Genomic DNA, 16,724 nt, shown 5'->3' with positions numbered 1-16,724 from the left:
AGAGAGAGAGAGAGAGAGAGAGAGAGAGAGAGAGAGAGAGAGAGAGAGAGAGAGAACATATAGAATTTATACCTTCTCTTCCATTCTTCTTAGGTTGTGATCATTATAGGAAAGTTTAAGAAATGTAAGCTCTAAATAATAACATTGAAATCTTCTGACTACCTGAAAATTTCATTTTGTAAAGTTCTGTGAATCAAAAGATGGACCAACTTTGTTTAAACTTTCTTTAAAGTCAAACTTACATGATGTTAAGTAGTGATAGGTTACAATGTAATCTAATAACTAATTATCATCCCTACTAAGCTTAAGCATATATATATATTATATATATATATATATAATATATATATATCATATATATAATAAATATATAATACCATATATACATATATACACATATTTTATATATACATAATATATAATACCATATATACATATATATATGTATATATATATACACATTTCTTATTATAAAAGTTAAAGTTCCGTTGTTTAATGTTTAAGGTGTAATTGTAAAATCCTCAAGAACTGTTAGAAGTGAATGAATTTTCATTTGTCACTACTCTTGGCATTTCTGTCATGGGTTATTAGGCTCATTATGTGGAATGCTTACTAGCACTTAAACATATCTCACAATATTTATATTACACCTTACACTTGTTGGTAATTTTACAGCTTCATGATTAGCTCATACAGAATCTTCTGGAAATCATCACTCATTACTCATCATTCATCACTATGCTAATTTTAATGAGAAATGTGAAAGGAAGGAGATAGCGTTAATAACTGAATGGCAGAAGATCACAGAAACACATACCTCATCACCATTAGCAGAGACAGAGAATTCTGTACCCATCCAGCCTTCCTTCTTCACATGGGCTGTTTTCAGAGGGTTCTCCCAGGAGCAATCGTTCTTGTTTTTGATATTTATCACTCAAAGAGTCCAAATTATCTTGGACAATTTTACTTTTTAAACATATCTTGACTCAATCATATTGTGACAATATTTAACTGCTAACCACTATCAAAGTAAATCACAGCTCTAATCACTGCATTTTCCCAGTCCTCTATTATTGTCTTAATGCACATATAGCTAGACAAGCACAGCATTTTATTCGGTTTATGGTTGAAAAATCACCTTTCTATAACTTAAGACTGAGGCTTTGGGTTATATTTAGCAAGTAATGAAAACTTCTTATTGAATGAATCTTTCCCCTCCAATGTGTTTCCTATATGTTGCATATTTCAGCATATATGCATTAGAGATGCGTAGTTATGGCCTGAGATGAGTTATTTCTACAATTCTTCTTAGAAGGACATGTTTCTTATTTGATAGGGTTTGTGAGCTTATTTTCCATTATTGTCTCTATCACTGGCCACTCATGTAGAGATGACAGTTAAATCTAGAAAATTCTCAACTCGAGAAACTTATAAGAACAATTTCAGGGACTGAACCACAAAGCGAAGAGTACACATGGAGGGAGCCATGGCTCCAGTCACATATGTTGCAGAAGAAGGACTTGTTGGACATCAGTGGGAGAGCTGGCTCTTGGACCAGATAGTGTTTGATGCCTCAGTGTAGGGGAATGCCAGGGCAGGAAGATGGAAGTGGGTGGGCAGGGAAGCACCCTTATAGAAGCAGAGGAAGGTGAATGGGACAGAGGGTTTCTGAAGGGGAGACTTGCAGAGGGGAAAACATTTGAAATGTAAATAAAAAAATATCCAATAAAAAATACATATTTCTAAAAAGTGAGCCTTGTTAAGGTAAAAGTACCTACTTTTCCAACTAACACCAGGAGAATATTTCTTCTTTCTGTTGAACACTAATGATTTAATTGAATTTTATTGTAGATTTTAAAACATATAATTAAATAAACTAAAAGCTCATATATAATTTAGTGGTAAATGATCTATTGAAATATGGTGACTACTTGATTGAATGCACAACTTTATAATTAATTGAGACATTTTCAGACTGTACTAGTCAAATTTTATATATTTTCACCATAGAATAATAGAAAGTGCATGTAGATCTCTAATTAAAATACTTTTGGATTTTCTCTGGACATGATCTTGAATTTGTTGTTTATGTGTGAATGGCATTTTTATATTGTAAAACTTCTTCCATTGATTTAAATGTTTTCTAAAGACAGAGACCCACTGCACTAGCACTTGATGTACATTGAAGCCTAAGAAAAATGGACCTCAATAAGAAAAAGTGAATTTATTAATGACCTAGTTGATTAGTAGTCTTCCAATAGTTTTCATAAATACATATTTGCAGCTGTGAATAAGCCATTTGAGTTCTATCCCAGTTTCATATATTTTCCACTCAGTTGTGCATATTTGCATTTCCAATAGTGACTCACCCAGATATTGCCATCTTGATGATAGGGTTTCCAGTTTCTCCCTGTGTCACTGTAGAGCATTCGATATTGTGTCACCCAATCAGAACTGCTGTACCTTCCTTGGGTTGCAATGGCACTGATCTGCTTACGATTGCCAAAATCAACCTGAAGCCATTGATAGTGGTCACTGTCTGATGGAGACCATCCTCCAGCACCTGGAGTGGGCAGAGGCAAAAGGGAAAATGATGTTTAAAACTGAACTCTTACAATTAAAATTAGATTATTCTACATATCTTAATTGGTCTTGCCAGTGCTGTATTTCACAGATGTAGTATGAAGTGTCCTTTATAGATGCCATTGGGACTTCAACTAATATTCTTCCAGCTGGGTAACATTGATTCTTTAACCTCTTTATGGTGTAATTATGTGCTCATTTTCTCCTGAGCAAATGTCTTCATAATTCCTCAATTAGATCTTATTAGTACATGTCAAAGTCTAATTGACTGAGGGTTGATCAATTTACCATGAACTCTTCTGTTAAAACCATAAGGAAAAAGGATGCCGCTATGCCTTTTCTTTCCCTCATGTGAGGTTTTATCTTTCAGTAAATTATAAATAAAACAAAATTCAATTATATACAGCTTTCAAATATATTTTGCTTTAAGAAGTTCAGAGTTAAAGCTTATTGATGCCCTTTTTTCTAAATTGGGTATTAATAGGTTTGGACTTTTGAGATATGAGTTATGTTGGAAATGAGCCACTCTAGATTAGTAAGAGATAGTGTTTCTTGATAACCAATGCTTATAAAAATTATTTGAGGCCTTAGAAAAAATAATATCATTGGTAAAATACGATACTTGATCAGAAAATACAAAAAAAAAAGAGAATTTTAAAAAGTAAAATAGAGTTAACAGAGATTAAAGAGGTTCAAATTCTAGTCATATCTGTGACTACTTACGAGTAAGTAGCAGAAACCATGCCAAAGTCCTAGGTGTTTAGAGAAACTAAAGAGAACTATTCATGGAAAAACACATTTAACAAACTATCCAATACAAAACATATCAAATAAGTTTATCATTTAAAAAAATAAAAGATTTAAAGTCTGGTAATCCAATATACTCTCTAAGGATGACCAGAGGTACAGTGTGATTTTAACAGTGTTTACTTGGAATATATTGCTTTGAATGATGGGAAAACAGCTTTCTAAGCAACTGAGAAAAGAAAATACATGATAACTGTTTTGAAGACTGGGATTCTGACCCACATAAGAGGAAGAATATTTGAGGTGAGCCATGATGGTTTCCAGATTTGGGAATGACTCTTCCCAGGTCATGGCCTGAGAAGAAAGTTCAAAGAGAGTAGAAGAATGTCCCTGGAGCAGAGGCAGGATAGAGTTCAAAGCTACTGAGAAATCTGGAAACTGCAGGTCAGGGTATCTTAAAAGAAGTGGCTTTGTAGAAAAATATCATTGAAAATTTGCTCTGAGCATTTATGATGTCTGGATGGTAGATCAAACATATGTTTCCAAGGAAAGACTACATAGGATTAGATACATGAATTTCTGGGATGAACACTTAGTTATTGCACAGGAAGAATGAACTTAATTACAGAGTAGTTTAGACTTACAGTTCTTATAGATCAATACTAGTTATCTAGTAGCAATTCAAGAAAGGCCGTCCATCTGAAGAAGAGATGGCATAGTTCATTGTTGTTGATGATGATGGCGGTGATGATGATGATAAAATAAGAACTAGTCATTATACGCAAGTCAATCTAATCGATTAACTCCTTGCTCAAACATAAATCAACTCTAGGTCAAAGCAGGCCATAGCAATTCAAAAGTTCAAGAGCAATCTCATGCAAAATATCCTCTATAAATTAAAAGGACTAGGTTTTTGGAGTAGCAGGAAAACAGGAATCACTACTAGAGTAAAATCACTATGCAGAAATAAATCTCTACATAACAGACAGAGTGATAATTGTCAGGCTAAAACTTTAATTTATTTATTAAGAATTAATCCTGCTTTCCCTCGGAAAGCCCCCTATCTCTTCCCCTTCCCCCTGCTTACCAACCCACCCACACCTTCTTCCTGGCCCTGGCATTCTCCTACATTGGAGCATAGAGCCTTCATAGGACCAGGAAAAGGAACAAAATTTGAAATGTAAATAAAGTAAATATTTAATAAAAACTAGCACATAAAAGCAGAACAACTTTCAATAAACTTAATAAAAATTATGATAATTTTAAACAACAAGCTTGCTAAAAACAGCTCTGCAAAGAAAAGTACTAGAAAATTTCAGTGTTAATTTAAGATACTAACCTTATTATATCACATCTAGTAATATAAAACTTCATAAATATTAGAATTCAAAAAAAAAGAATTAATCCTGCTGTTTTAAAGTAAACATAAATATTCAGGAAATGAGCAGAAAAATTTAGTGGAAGAAACAACATTAAAAGAACATAATAGAAACCTTAGAACTTAAAATTATTCTGAGATTAGAAATTATTGCTCTGGCTTAGTAGAATACATGACACATCTACACCGTGGATTCTCAAGGTTCTTCAAAGATCCTTGTGTTTGAAGCCTATACTCTGTGTCAGTAGTGGTCCTGATTGATATGTTAGGAATTAGGGGCAACTGGGACACATATTGGTCATTGGTGGCATACCCTTGAGGAGAATACTAGGACTATTGTCCCTTTATCCTCTTTGTCTCCCAGTTATCATAATATGAATATCTTAGCTTCCTGATAAAATCAAACCATGTTGAGCCATTATAGACCTCAGATAACAAGGACAGCTAATCATGGACTGAGATCCTTAAAGCTGTGATCTAATAAGGACTTCTTATAGGTTGATTGTTTTAGGCAGATTTTATGATTATGACTTACACATTGCTGAAAAAACATCAGTGAACTAGAACACATGTTTATATCCATCTATCTAACTGAAGATCAGAGTTGGGGAAAAAATGCCTAACAGATGACAATACAGTATCCAGTTGGGGGCAATGTATATGTAAAAAAACAGTTTTTGATAACTGAGAGTTTATTGGTTCCAAGCAAAATAAACACAAAAAAACATATAAATTCACTATATTATGACTTCTGGAAAAGAATGTTAAAGATAAAATCTGCAACATCCTTAGAGGGTAGAAAATTTTCATCAGAAACAATACAAGCTGAAAAGCCAAGGAGCCAGGTACTAAGAGGAAGAGACAGGTTTTAACATGACCTTTCTAAACTGACCAAAGACAGCCTTTAAAAATAGAAGTAACACACTACATTCACTCCAGTAGTGACAATCGCAACAAGCCCCGAAAACCTGGGCGCTGTCCCTAGGCGAAAAGTTCACGGAAACTTAGTCTGCTGGAATCATGGCATCCTGCATAACAAATACTCCAATGTCATTGCTTTATTTGGTAAATGGAAATGTGTGCTTTCCCTTAATATTGCTTTAGTATAAGTACTCCTAAGGTTTGACTCTTTGACATACAGCTAAGTTAGATTCTCGACAGTCCTTGATCCGACCCTGGATTTGGGTAGCTAAGTCACTGCCCTACACAGGAATTTACCATTCTCTAGGAAGAAGGAAGTTAGTGATTTAAAGAGGAACCAGATAGATACTTAGAACTATAGATAGCTGAGTTACACCCATACACAAGTATTTACAATGACCTAGGTAGAAAGTGGACTATAGGAACTATGGCAAGGGCATGAAGCCCTTGCCCCCCCCCCCCACTAAGTTTAAAGCTGACTTTACGTGGAGCTGTTTTTGTTTTTTGTTTTTTGGTTTTTTTTTTTTTGGTTTTTTTGAGACAGGGTTTCTCTGTATAGCCCTGGCTGTCCTGGAACTCACCCTGTAGACCAGGCTGGCCTCGAACTCAGAAATCCGCCTGCCTCTGCCTCCCGAGTGCTGGGATCAAAGGTGTGCGCCACCACGCCCGGCACGTGGAGCTGTTTTTGATCCCAGCTGTTAACATTGAATTTTATCCCAGTTGGTTCCTGACAGTCCTTCTGTATTTGCATTACTCTGTTTTGTGTAACTTCCCTATTTTCTTCTGTATAAAAGTCTGATGCTTGATTTGACACATTATATTCAGATACTGAACTCCCTTGTGCCCATATTTGTTTGTCACCCCACTTTCGCCAACTCCTTGCCCACCTTTAACCCAACCCGAGTTTTGCCCATGGATTGGGGACACAAGTGAGGTCTGTCTGAGCAGTAACACAACAATATTTATTTTAAAAGCTGAGAGTCTTCATTATCTATCTGTTTATTTTACTAAAAGGGTAAAATATGTAGCTTCTGGGATATTATTTTTTGCTATTAAAATGTCTATAAACATGATTAAAAAGGATAGGGATGGTTTTGTGTGTCAATAAACATTAAATATTTATTTTATACTTTCTTTAAAAGATAAGAGTGCTTAATAGAATAACTGAATTATGGCATTTATAATATATGAAGAAGTAAAATACGGAGTTATAATATCAGTAAAGGTGGGAGACTAGACTCAAAGAGCACTAAATTCTCTATTTCACACATGGAGTGATAGTTGACAGTGGCTAACACTTGGGTCAGTTACCTATTCCATTAAATGTTGAATATTGAATATTCTAGGCTGTGCTTCCTCTCCCATTCCTCTTACAATTATTCAATTCTATTTTAATATAACAATCCTACACATTATGGAAAAATAGTATGACTATGTTCCATTGAATATGTGTTTGTAGTCAAAATTTTGACCAGTAGTGAGTCTCCTTAGTGTTATCCATCTGTTTCAGAAGGAAGCAGTTTTGATGAGAGGTTAAAGCTGCACTTATCTAGTGAGAATTAGAATTTAGAACACAGAAACTCTACATCACTTTAGAAAAATGGCTGATATGGCATCTAACCCCAAGTTGTCAGTGCTAAACTTACATATGTAAGAGCAACAGTAAATCACTAGGGAGGCTGTGTGTGTGTGCGTGTGTGTGTGTGTGTGTGTGTGTGTGTGTGTGTGTGTGTATGTGTGTGCATACACATATGTGTGTAATTACCTTTACACTAATTCTATACTTTCCAGAGTTTAGTCATCACTCATAGTAGACACACCCAAAATATACCATCCACCCACCAACATATCCTCCCTCAACTTAACTAGGCAATTTTTTATTCAAGAATTATAATGCCCACTTCACATGGTTTCACATAGAGTGATTGATCCATGGAGCCCTCTAGGATCTCCCTTATGTTTGGGGAGCTCACTTGCTTAATTTCTGGAAACACTGTAGCAGACAGTATTTGGGGGTAATTGCTCTTCAGGAACTTCTTGAAGAGAGCATATAGAAAACATTTCCCAAATTTATGTCCCTTCCTTGGACACTTTGATGTGATAGCTTTTCCTGTTTTCCTGAGACCATTAAGGGCTAGGATCTGCTCTGACTAATTGAATTTGATTTGATTTTGAAATCTCAGAGCTCTTTGAAGGATTGGTATTTTTATTTATTTGGTTTGTTTCTTAGTCAGGGTTTCTATTCCTGCACAAACATCATGATCAAGAAGCAAATTGGGGAGGAAAGGGTTTATTCGGCTTACATTTTCCACATCACTGTTAATCATCAAAGGATGTCAGGACTAGAACTCAAGCAGATCAGGAATCAGGAGCTGATGCAGAGGCCATGGAGGGATGTTCTTTACTGGCTTGCTTCCCCTGGCTTGCTCAGCCTGCTCTCTTATAGAACCCAAGACTACCAGCCCAGAGATGGCACCACCCACAAGGGGACCTCCCACGTTGATCACTAATTGAGAAAATGCCTTACAGATGGATTTCATGGAGGCATTTCCCCAACTGAAGTTCCTTTCTCTGTGATAACTCCAGCTGTGTCAAGTTGACACAAAATTAGCCAGTACAGTTTGGTTTATATAAATACTTTATTTACTATATGTTGTATACTTATCATTTATTACTTATCACATATGACACATTACACATTGCATATTACATATGTGTTGTTTTACTAAGTTTGTACTGAGTCTATCATCATTCCCCTCCCATGAATTTCTTCCCTATCTACTTAACCACTCCCCCTCTTATGCTCTCTTTTGTCTCTCTTCTCAGTTTAATACCCAGAGACAATTTATTAATGCCTGTATCATACAGACAGCAAATGAGCCTGTGTACACAAGACTTGAACAAGACCAAGGCACTAATCCAAAATTCCAGCACTAGCGGCAGAGACGAGAGATTCACAAAGTCACAATCCTAGCTGAAGAGAAAGGTACTGGCAATTGAAGAGGTCTGGGGCAAGATGTTTTCATTTTCCTTATGGATGCAGGCTTGAAGAAGCTACATATGCTCTATAGATGGCCATACACATGCACACACAAGTAAATACCTTTATTGATGCCATGCCTAGCATCTATATTTTCTGCACAATTCCTTCTGCTTTCTCATGTATTCATCTAAAAATGCTCCTTAACTTATAATGTCCTGTCTTTCAAATCTCTTTGTAACCATGTCTCTAGTAGTCTCCTCATCACCAATTTGTTACTTGCCTGCAGGTTTATAACCTGTGTATCTACTTGCTGATATTCTTCTGTTTTAGTTCCTATATTCCTTATGGTTATGAATCATGTACCTGTCTCTATAATTTCATGAAAATAAATTTGTGATGGAGCCTCAGGTAAACTTGTAAAATAATAACATTCTCAGTTAGTTAAGAGGTAAGTATATTTTCTTTTAGAAGGGTTTTGAGGGATAGTGTTATGTAGCCTATGTGGCCCCAAACTGGCTACATAGCCAAAGATGACTTTGAACTCATAAGCGACCTTTGCTTTCATTATTTTTCAAGTCTAGTTTTATGAGCATGTGCCATCATATCCAGCTATATTTCCTTATTAGCTGTAGAGTTCCAAGCCTTGAAGAAATACATTGCTAATTGGAATTTGAAAGTCCTATTTATACATTTCTCAAAGCAATAAAATGATTTTGCCAATGAAATCAACAAGCAATTAATACAAAGAGTGTAGAGGTAGCAATATGTTCCATTGATTAGTGAAAGCATTTTCCTGTGACTTGCTAATGAATACTCCAAAATAAATTTTCTTTATTTAGCCATTTTTGCTGCATTGTTTTTCAGCAAGTAAGTAATTAACACACAGCTACTCCGTCTAATTTATCTCATCTCTTTTAACAAGGGGTAATTTATTGTCAACTTTACAGGAAGCAAATATCTCAAGTAAAGAAAAGGTAAGTAAAACTTATTCTATTTTTTTATTTTTTTGACAGAAGCAAACGTGAAGAGAACAGGTGATTAACTTGAGCAAAGAGAGTCAGTTTCTCAAGGAACATGGTGGAATGATCAATATTAAGTTTCCCATTGTTCTTTGATCTATAAAGCATGTAATTTGGGGGAAGTTGATTACTTTGTTTATTTGGCTTGTGAAACTCATAACCCCTATTGATCCACAGATTAAGAATGATAAGCCTTATATCAGAAAAATCCCCAAAACAGTATGTAGAAGAGAAAAAGTGCCACCCTACCCCCAATAACTCTTATGTCATCCTAACAGGTAAAGCCAATCCTGCTATACACTGAAGGAGATGTAGGAAGGAGAGGAGGCAGAGATATTTATGCTAAATAGCCATATGTTCTTAGTATCTAAGAAGACTTAGGTAATTTTGCCTAACTACTAGCTAGGACATTGCTAAAGTTGGTAAAACCCCACATGTGTACTTCATAACTTTCACTTTAATACTGGATTTGAATCCCTTATACTTTTTAATTTTGTGCCTTTCCTTCTAGCTTTAAGCCAATATCTCTCTGTCTCTGTTTGTATGTGTGTGTGTGTGTGTGTGTGCGTGTGTGTGTGCGCATGCGTGTGCCTGTGCCTGTGCTTGTGTGTGTGTGCATGTGTGTGTGTGTGTGTGTGTGTGTGTGCGCACAGGTGCGCGTGCATATCTATTTAAACAAACAGTTTGTGATCTACACATTCATTGTACTGGAACTGAATGATAATTTTACTGGAACTGAATGATAAATTACTCTAGTGAACATTGAGAAATAATTAAAATCTGAATATATGGTGTCCCAAGCCACTACCCATAGTGAGTTAGCTCCTCCTATATCAATAATTAATCAATAATATGGCCGACAGACTTGCCAACAGGCTGAAACGATGGGGCATTTCTTCAGTTGAAGTATTGTCTTCCCAGATGACCCACACTTGTATCAAGTTGATGGTTAAAGTAATGAATACAGATGATGTCAGCACACTGAACTCAAGTGACAGATACTTTTGCCTTCTTATTTGTAAATCAGTACCACTGAGCTGAGTGAGGAACTAAGCAGGAGGTTCAAGAGACGGCACAAATTGGCCTTGTCAGGCATCAATGAGAGAAGAGGCCCTTAGTCCAGTGAAGGCTCAATGCCCTAGTGTAGAGGAATGTGTGGGTGGGGAGGGAGAAGTGGGTGGGTGGGACACAACCTCATAGAAGCAGGAGGAAGGGAGATGGGATAGAGGGTTTCTGGAGGAAAATTGGGAAAGGAGATAACATTTGAAATGTAAATACAAAATATCCAATAAAAATGACGAGAGAGAGAGAGAGAGAGAGAGAGAGAGAGAGAGAGAGAGAGAGAGAGAGAGAGAGAGAGAGAGAGAGAGAGAGAGCACAAAGTAGCTCTTCCTGTGATAAATGGTTCCACAGCACTCAGGACACTCACATTGGTGTCTGTGAGATCATCAGAGTCTATATAAATTTAGTTTCTAATTTAGAAGAAAACAGTGAATTTTTTTCAATTAAGGATAGAACAGTTTTTAATAACTGGCCAAGAAATATGTATCAGATGAAAAGAATAAATTGAAAAGGAGACTCCAGGCAAGATAGCTTTATGAGTTCAGCCTTTGGGGTCTCCTTTTTGCTCTAAAAATACAATATGTTTTTGGTAAGATAGATACAAAGAAAATTGGAAAGACATAACCAGGATCAAAACTAAGATAAGCATCCCCATGCATAAGAAACCTAATGAACATGCAAAGTGGTGAACAGGGCTAAACATGAGGCCTGGTGCACACTAAAGAAGGATCCTTTTCAGTTCTCAAAGAAAATTGGTGGCAGCTACCTTTAGACATAATCTTAAAGTGATTTTTATTGCTGTGATAAAAACCATGACCAAAAGCAATCAGGGGAGGAAGAGGTTTATTTGACTTCCATGTCCACTGGCATAATTCATCACTGAAGAAATCAAAACAAGAATGGTAAGACAGAAACTGAAACAGAAACCTTTGAAGAATGATACTACTGGCTTTTTCTTCCTGGCTTTCCCAGCTTGTTTGCTTATACAACTCAGGGCCACCTGCCCAGGGGATTGTCACTGCTCACAGAGGCCAGGGCTTAGGTACATCAAGCATTAGTCAAGAAAATTTCCCCATATACTTGAATATAGGCCAATGTGATGGATGCATTTCATTTTTTTAATTATTTCCACCTTCCCAGACAATCTTAGCTTGTATCACATTGACTAAAACATTAACCACATAGATATGAATAGAATATCAACATTTAAATAAACCATAGTGAACAGGTTTTCAATATTAAAAGTAAGTTTACCTGATATCATGAACTGAGTTTTTGAATATTAAAAAGATTACCTAATGTGAATATGTTAGGGAAGGGTACATCATATGCAAATAAAGTCAAGTCAGAAGAAAAATTAGTAAAGTGTGACATTTGAGAAAAACTGAAAGTGTAAGACTATAATTAAGAATTATCTCACTGATGAAGAACAAATAGAACAGACATCTTACAATGTGCAAAAGGAGGTTGTTAATGAGCTCAGTCTCTATTTACAGCAGGCTTCACATGGTTGCAAGTACTTCTGAGAGATGGGTAAATAGACCTCAGTCAAGGGCAGATTGTTTACAAAGTAGCCAGAGAAGGGGGGGTGAGGTTATTCAACATATGCCACTAATGTGAGAAAATAGTGTGGCATAATCATTCTTTAAATATTGACAACTTGATGCTCATGTGAAATTAGAAAAGGATAGAAGAATGTGTAGGACTGTTAGATATGATTAAGGAGCAAGAGGGAAGCATATCTCCCATTTTAGATATCTCCAACAAGAATAAGTTTTTAAGTTATCCTAGGAGCAGGTAAACTTACTCCTGAGGACAAGAAGTAACCTCTCAAGATAGGGGGTTTCTCCTAAAAGAGATGTGCCTGCACTAGTATTTTGAATGCAATTAAATTCCAATTATATCCCAGAGGACTGACATTATTCATGAACACAATCTGAGCATCTTAGAATATTTATCAAAGCTTCTGCCAGCTAAACAAAGATAGACAACACCACAGCATCATGGTCACAAGTTATAAATATTGAAAACCAAAGACTGGTGAATCTGCAAAACAGGAACCCAAAAGCACTTCTTTGCACTCTTTCCTGTGCCTTCTAGCACAGGTCTGGCTGTCTCCTAGAGGGGAGAGTAGGGGAAGTGGTAGAGGATTATAACAACTTCTTTTTTAAAAACCTAGCTCTTGTCTCAGAGGACAAAAACACTTCCATAGTTTCACACACAATTTTAATTCTAACAAAAATATCCAGCAGTCTCCGATAGTGTCAAGTCATTAAATGTGGGCTGGAAGATAGAGATTTAGTTGCTCTAAAACATGACGAGTAACCATGTCCCAACTATGTTGATTAATGACCCTGTCAACATGCAGAGATTCTTCCTAATGTCCATGTCTGTCCTGAATTCTCTGTTTTGATATTTTCTTTATTATTATTTAAGGCACAGAAAAATCTGCTTGTAAAATTATCACTTATATAACATTGTTAAAATAAACTAATAGAATAACTAACTAGATTATAATATAAAATGTTGACTGGCTCCACACCTGAGTATATGACAGCATTATTCATTCAAAGATCAATATTAAATAAAGATGCTCATCATCAACTTTATGTTTAAAACTATATGATACTTACAAATTATTATGTAACCTAGGTTCACTTTATGCATACTGTGATGCTGAAATTGTGACTGTATGTATATATCATACTGGGGATTTTTTTATATGCAGTTCATAAATCTTCACATATTTACATATATCTATATGGATAGATGATTGATCCTTGAAGATGCCTACATAGGCAGACTCTGCAACCATTGAAGCACACAAAGTGAGCATTTATAGCATCACATAAGTTCTCTTTGTTTCCATTCGCCCAAAGAGACACATCTGTTATATTCCAACAATTTCTCCTGGAATGTACCCATGGGGATGTTTGCAGAAAGAGGTTGCTTCTTTCCTTTCTTTCTTTTGCTGTGCTTTATTTTATATAATATAATGTATATTTTTGTCTTTTCTAATGATGGATACATATCCAGTTCAGAGATACTGAATAGCATTGCCATCAGCAGATCCATTTTAAAATGTTTGTATGCATATGCATTACTTAGGGATATACAGCCAAGAGAACAATTATGCAAATTTGCAATATTCCATCCATTAGTATATTTTAAAGGTAAGTTTGCCAGTTTTCCAATATAATTGAAGCAGTCATGTCTTAACAGTACCTGTTATCGGCGAAACTTGGTGTTGTAACCCTCATCACACACACACACACACACACACACACACACACACACACACACACACAATTCAGACTCAATTGTGGACAACAATTGGATTTACTTCATGTCTTCTTTATAGATACTGTTCTCTGGATTCTCGTTTTAGGGATGACATGAGGTTTATTGGTACAAGAATAAAGAAAAACAGCAAGTATAAAAACGTACACAGGAAAAGAAGTTTAAGTATTTCTGTTTGCATATGAGGTGATCTCATACATAAGATATCCAAAAATACTCCTAGAAAATTTTTAGAAATGGTTACTAATTTCAGTAATGAGTCAAAATACAAACTCAACTTTATGTATCAGTATCCATTATATACATCAGCAAGGAACAGAGAAAGAGATCATTGGCACTGTTTTTCACAGAAGCTTAAAATGTATATCTTGAGATAAACCTAATCAAGGAGGCCAAAGGCATCTACAATCGAAATTTTATATCATTAAAAGACATTGACAAAGACACTAGAAAATGGAAATATGTCCCTTGCTCAAGGGCTGGTAGCATTAATATTGGGAATGCAACTATTCTACCAAAAATCATTTCTAGACAACACAATTCCAACCAATCTTCCCATAGCCTTCTTCAAGTGTAGGGGAAAAATCCACAGAAGACACTGGACAGCCAGAGTAATTTTCAGAGGGAAACAAAGCAAAACAAAACAAATAAAAACAAAACAGAACAAGAACAAAAACCCACAATTCTTAAAGAACTGCTAGCACAGATTACAAAAAAATGTTACAGAGCCATAGTAATAAAAAGAAAAATCTTCTCAGCACTGGCATAAAACAGATATGCAGACAAATGGAAGAAAATAGAAAACCCAACATTAATACACATAACTACAACCATTTAACAAAGATGCTAAAACCACACTGGAATAGAAGTAGTATTTTCAACAAATGGTGCTGGGAAACTAGATACCCATTAGACACATATCTATCATCCTATACAAAAATTAATTTCAAGCAGTACACAGATCCTAATGTTAAGCCATAAATGCTGAAACTGCTGGAAGAAAATATAACCAGTTTCCTAAATGGTATAGGTGCCAGAAAGGACTATCTGAATAGGACTTCATTTGGCCAGGAAATAAGGTGAACAATCAGAAACCCTGATCCCTAAAACTAAAAAGCTTCTGTACAATTAATAAACAATCAATCCAGTGAATGGAAAGTTCACAGAATTGGAGGAATCTTTGACACACACACACACACACACACACACACACACACACACCATAGGTTTAATATCCAAAATAAACAATGATAAGAAATCCAAGAGTGAAAGACATGAATGACCCAATTAAAATGGGATATGTATCCTTCTGGTCTGCTCCAGCACGGGTCACCTAGGGTGTGGAGTCAGCAGACACCCCCAAGGTCCCTAGCAGACTGCACAAGTGATCTTAGGATCACTGGTGAGTGGAACACAACTTCTGCTCCAATCCAATCGTGGACAGGACATGAGACAGCACTAGGGAAGCAGAGAACCGGCCTGACCAGGGGCACAAGTTCCTTGTGGTCTACACCAGCACCGGGTCACCTCAGACACCCCCATGGACCCTAGAGGACTGCCCACATGGTTTTAGGATCACTGTGGAGGCAGATGAGTGCTACGGGGGAATCTCCACACTGCAGGTCCTCGGGATCATGGGTGAGTGGAACACAATCAATTCCAGAGAATCCAGGTGGGGCTTGTGCCAGTAGGAACAGGGACAAAGGAACACTGCCCACCCAGAGGCTGGGTTCTGGTCCGGTCAGGGCCACCCCTGCCATATTTCTTCATAACCTCAGTGGAGGCCACTGAGCACTCCGGAAGACGCTCCAAACCTCAGGTCCTCGGGATCACAGATGAGTGGAACACAATCAACTCTAGAGAATACAGCAGAGGCAGCAGAACACTCTAGAGGACCCTCCATACCACAGGTCCTCAGGATCACAGGAGGACAGTCTGCCTACAGGGAGGGCTCTGACCCCAGGACTCAGAAATAGAATCAGAGTTCCAGACTCCTGGACACCTGCCTTGCTAGAGGAGAGCATGCCTGCAGAGAGTGCTCTGACCACCTGGACAGAGGGGAGAGCTGGATTCCCAGGAGTGCAGACAGAGGCTAACAGAATCACAGGAGGAACAAACTAAAGCCAGAGACAGCTTGAACAGTAACACCAGAGATTTCCAGATGGCGAAAGGCAAAGGTAAGAATCTTACTAACAGAAACCAAGAACACTGGGCACCATCAGAACCCAGTACAGACACCACAGCATGTCCTGGATACCCCAAAACATATGAAAAGCAAGACGCGGATTTAAAATCATATCACATGATGGGGGTAGAAGATTAGAAGGAGGATATTAATAACTCACTCAAAGAAGTACAGGAGAACAATGATAAACAAGTAGAAGCCCTTAAAGAGGAAGCACAAAAATCCCTCAAGGAATTACATGAGACCACTGCTAAACAGGTAGAAGTCCTTAAAGAACTACAGGCAAAAACTACCAAACAGGTAGAAGAAACACATAAATGCCTTAAAGAATTGAAGGATAACACTGCTGAACAGCTAGAAGAAACACAAAAATCCCTTAAAGATTTTCAGGAAAACACTGCTAAACAGCTAGAAGAAACACAAAAATCCCTTAAAGAATTACAGGATAGCACAACAAAACAGGGGATAGAATTGAACAAAACCATTAAGGATCTGAAAATGGAAGTAGAAACAATAAAGAAAACCCAAAGGGAGACAACTCTGGAG

The 16,724-nt window shown here is 36.7% G+C and overlaps 1 protein-coding gene across 1 annotated transcript in view; it reads right to left on the bottom strand.

Moving 5' to 3' along the window:
- Nucleotides 1-16,724, bottom strand: part of Cntnap2 (contactin associated protein like 2) — a 2,102,194-nt gene that overhangs the window by 1,465,712 nt on the left and 619,758 nt on the right. The window contains exon 3 of the mRNA XM_029535530.1: nucleotides 2,370-2,563. Coding sequence (XP_029391390.1) covers nucleotides 2,370-2,563 — 194 coding nt within the window. The remainder of the gene's footprint in view (nucleotides 1-2,369; nucleotides 2,564-16,724) is intronic.

This window comes from Mus pahari, chromosome 2 (assembly GCF_900095145.1).
Source record: "Mus pahari chromosome 2, PAHARI_EIJ_v1.1, whole genome shotgun sequence".
NCBI lineage: Eukaryota > Metazoa > Chordata > Mammalia > Rodentia > Muridae > Mus > Mus pahari.
This window is presented reverse-complemented; position numbering and strand designations above follow the sequence as displayed.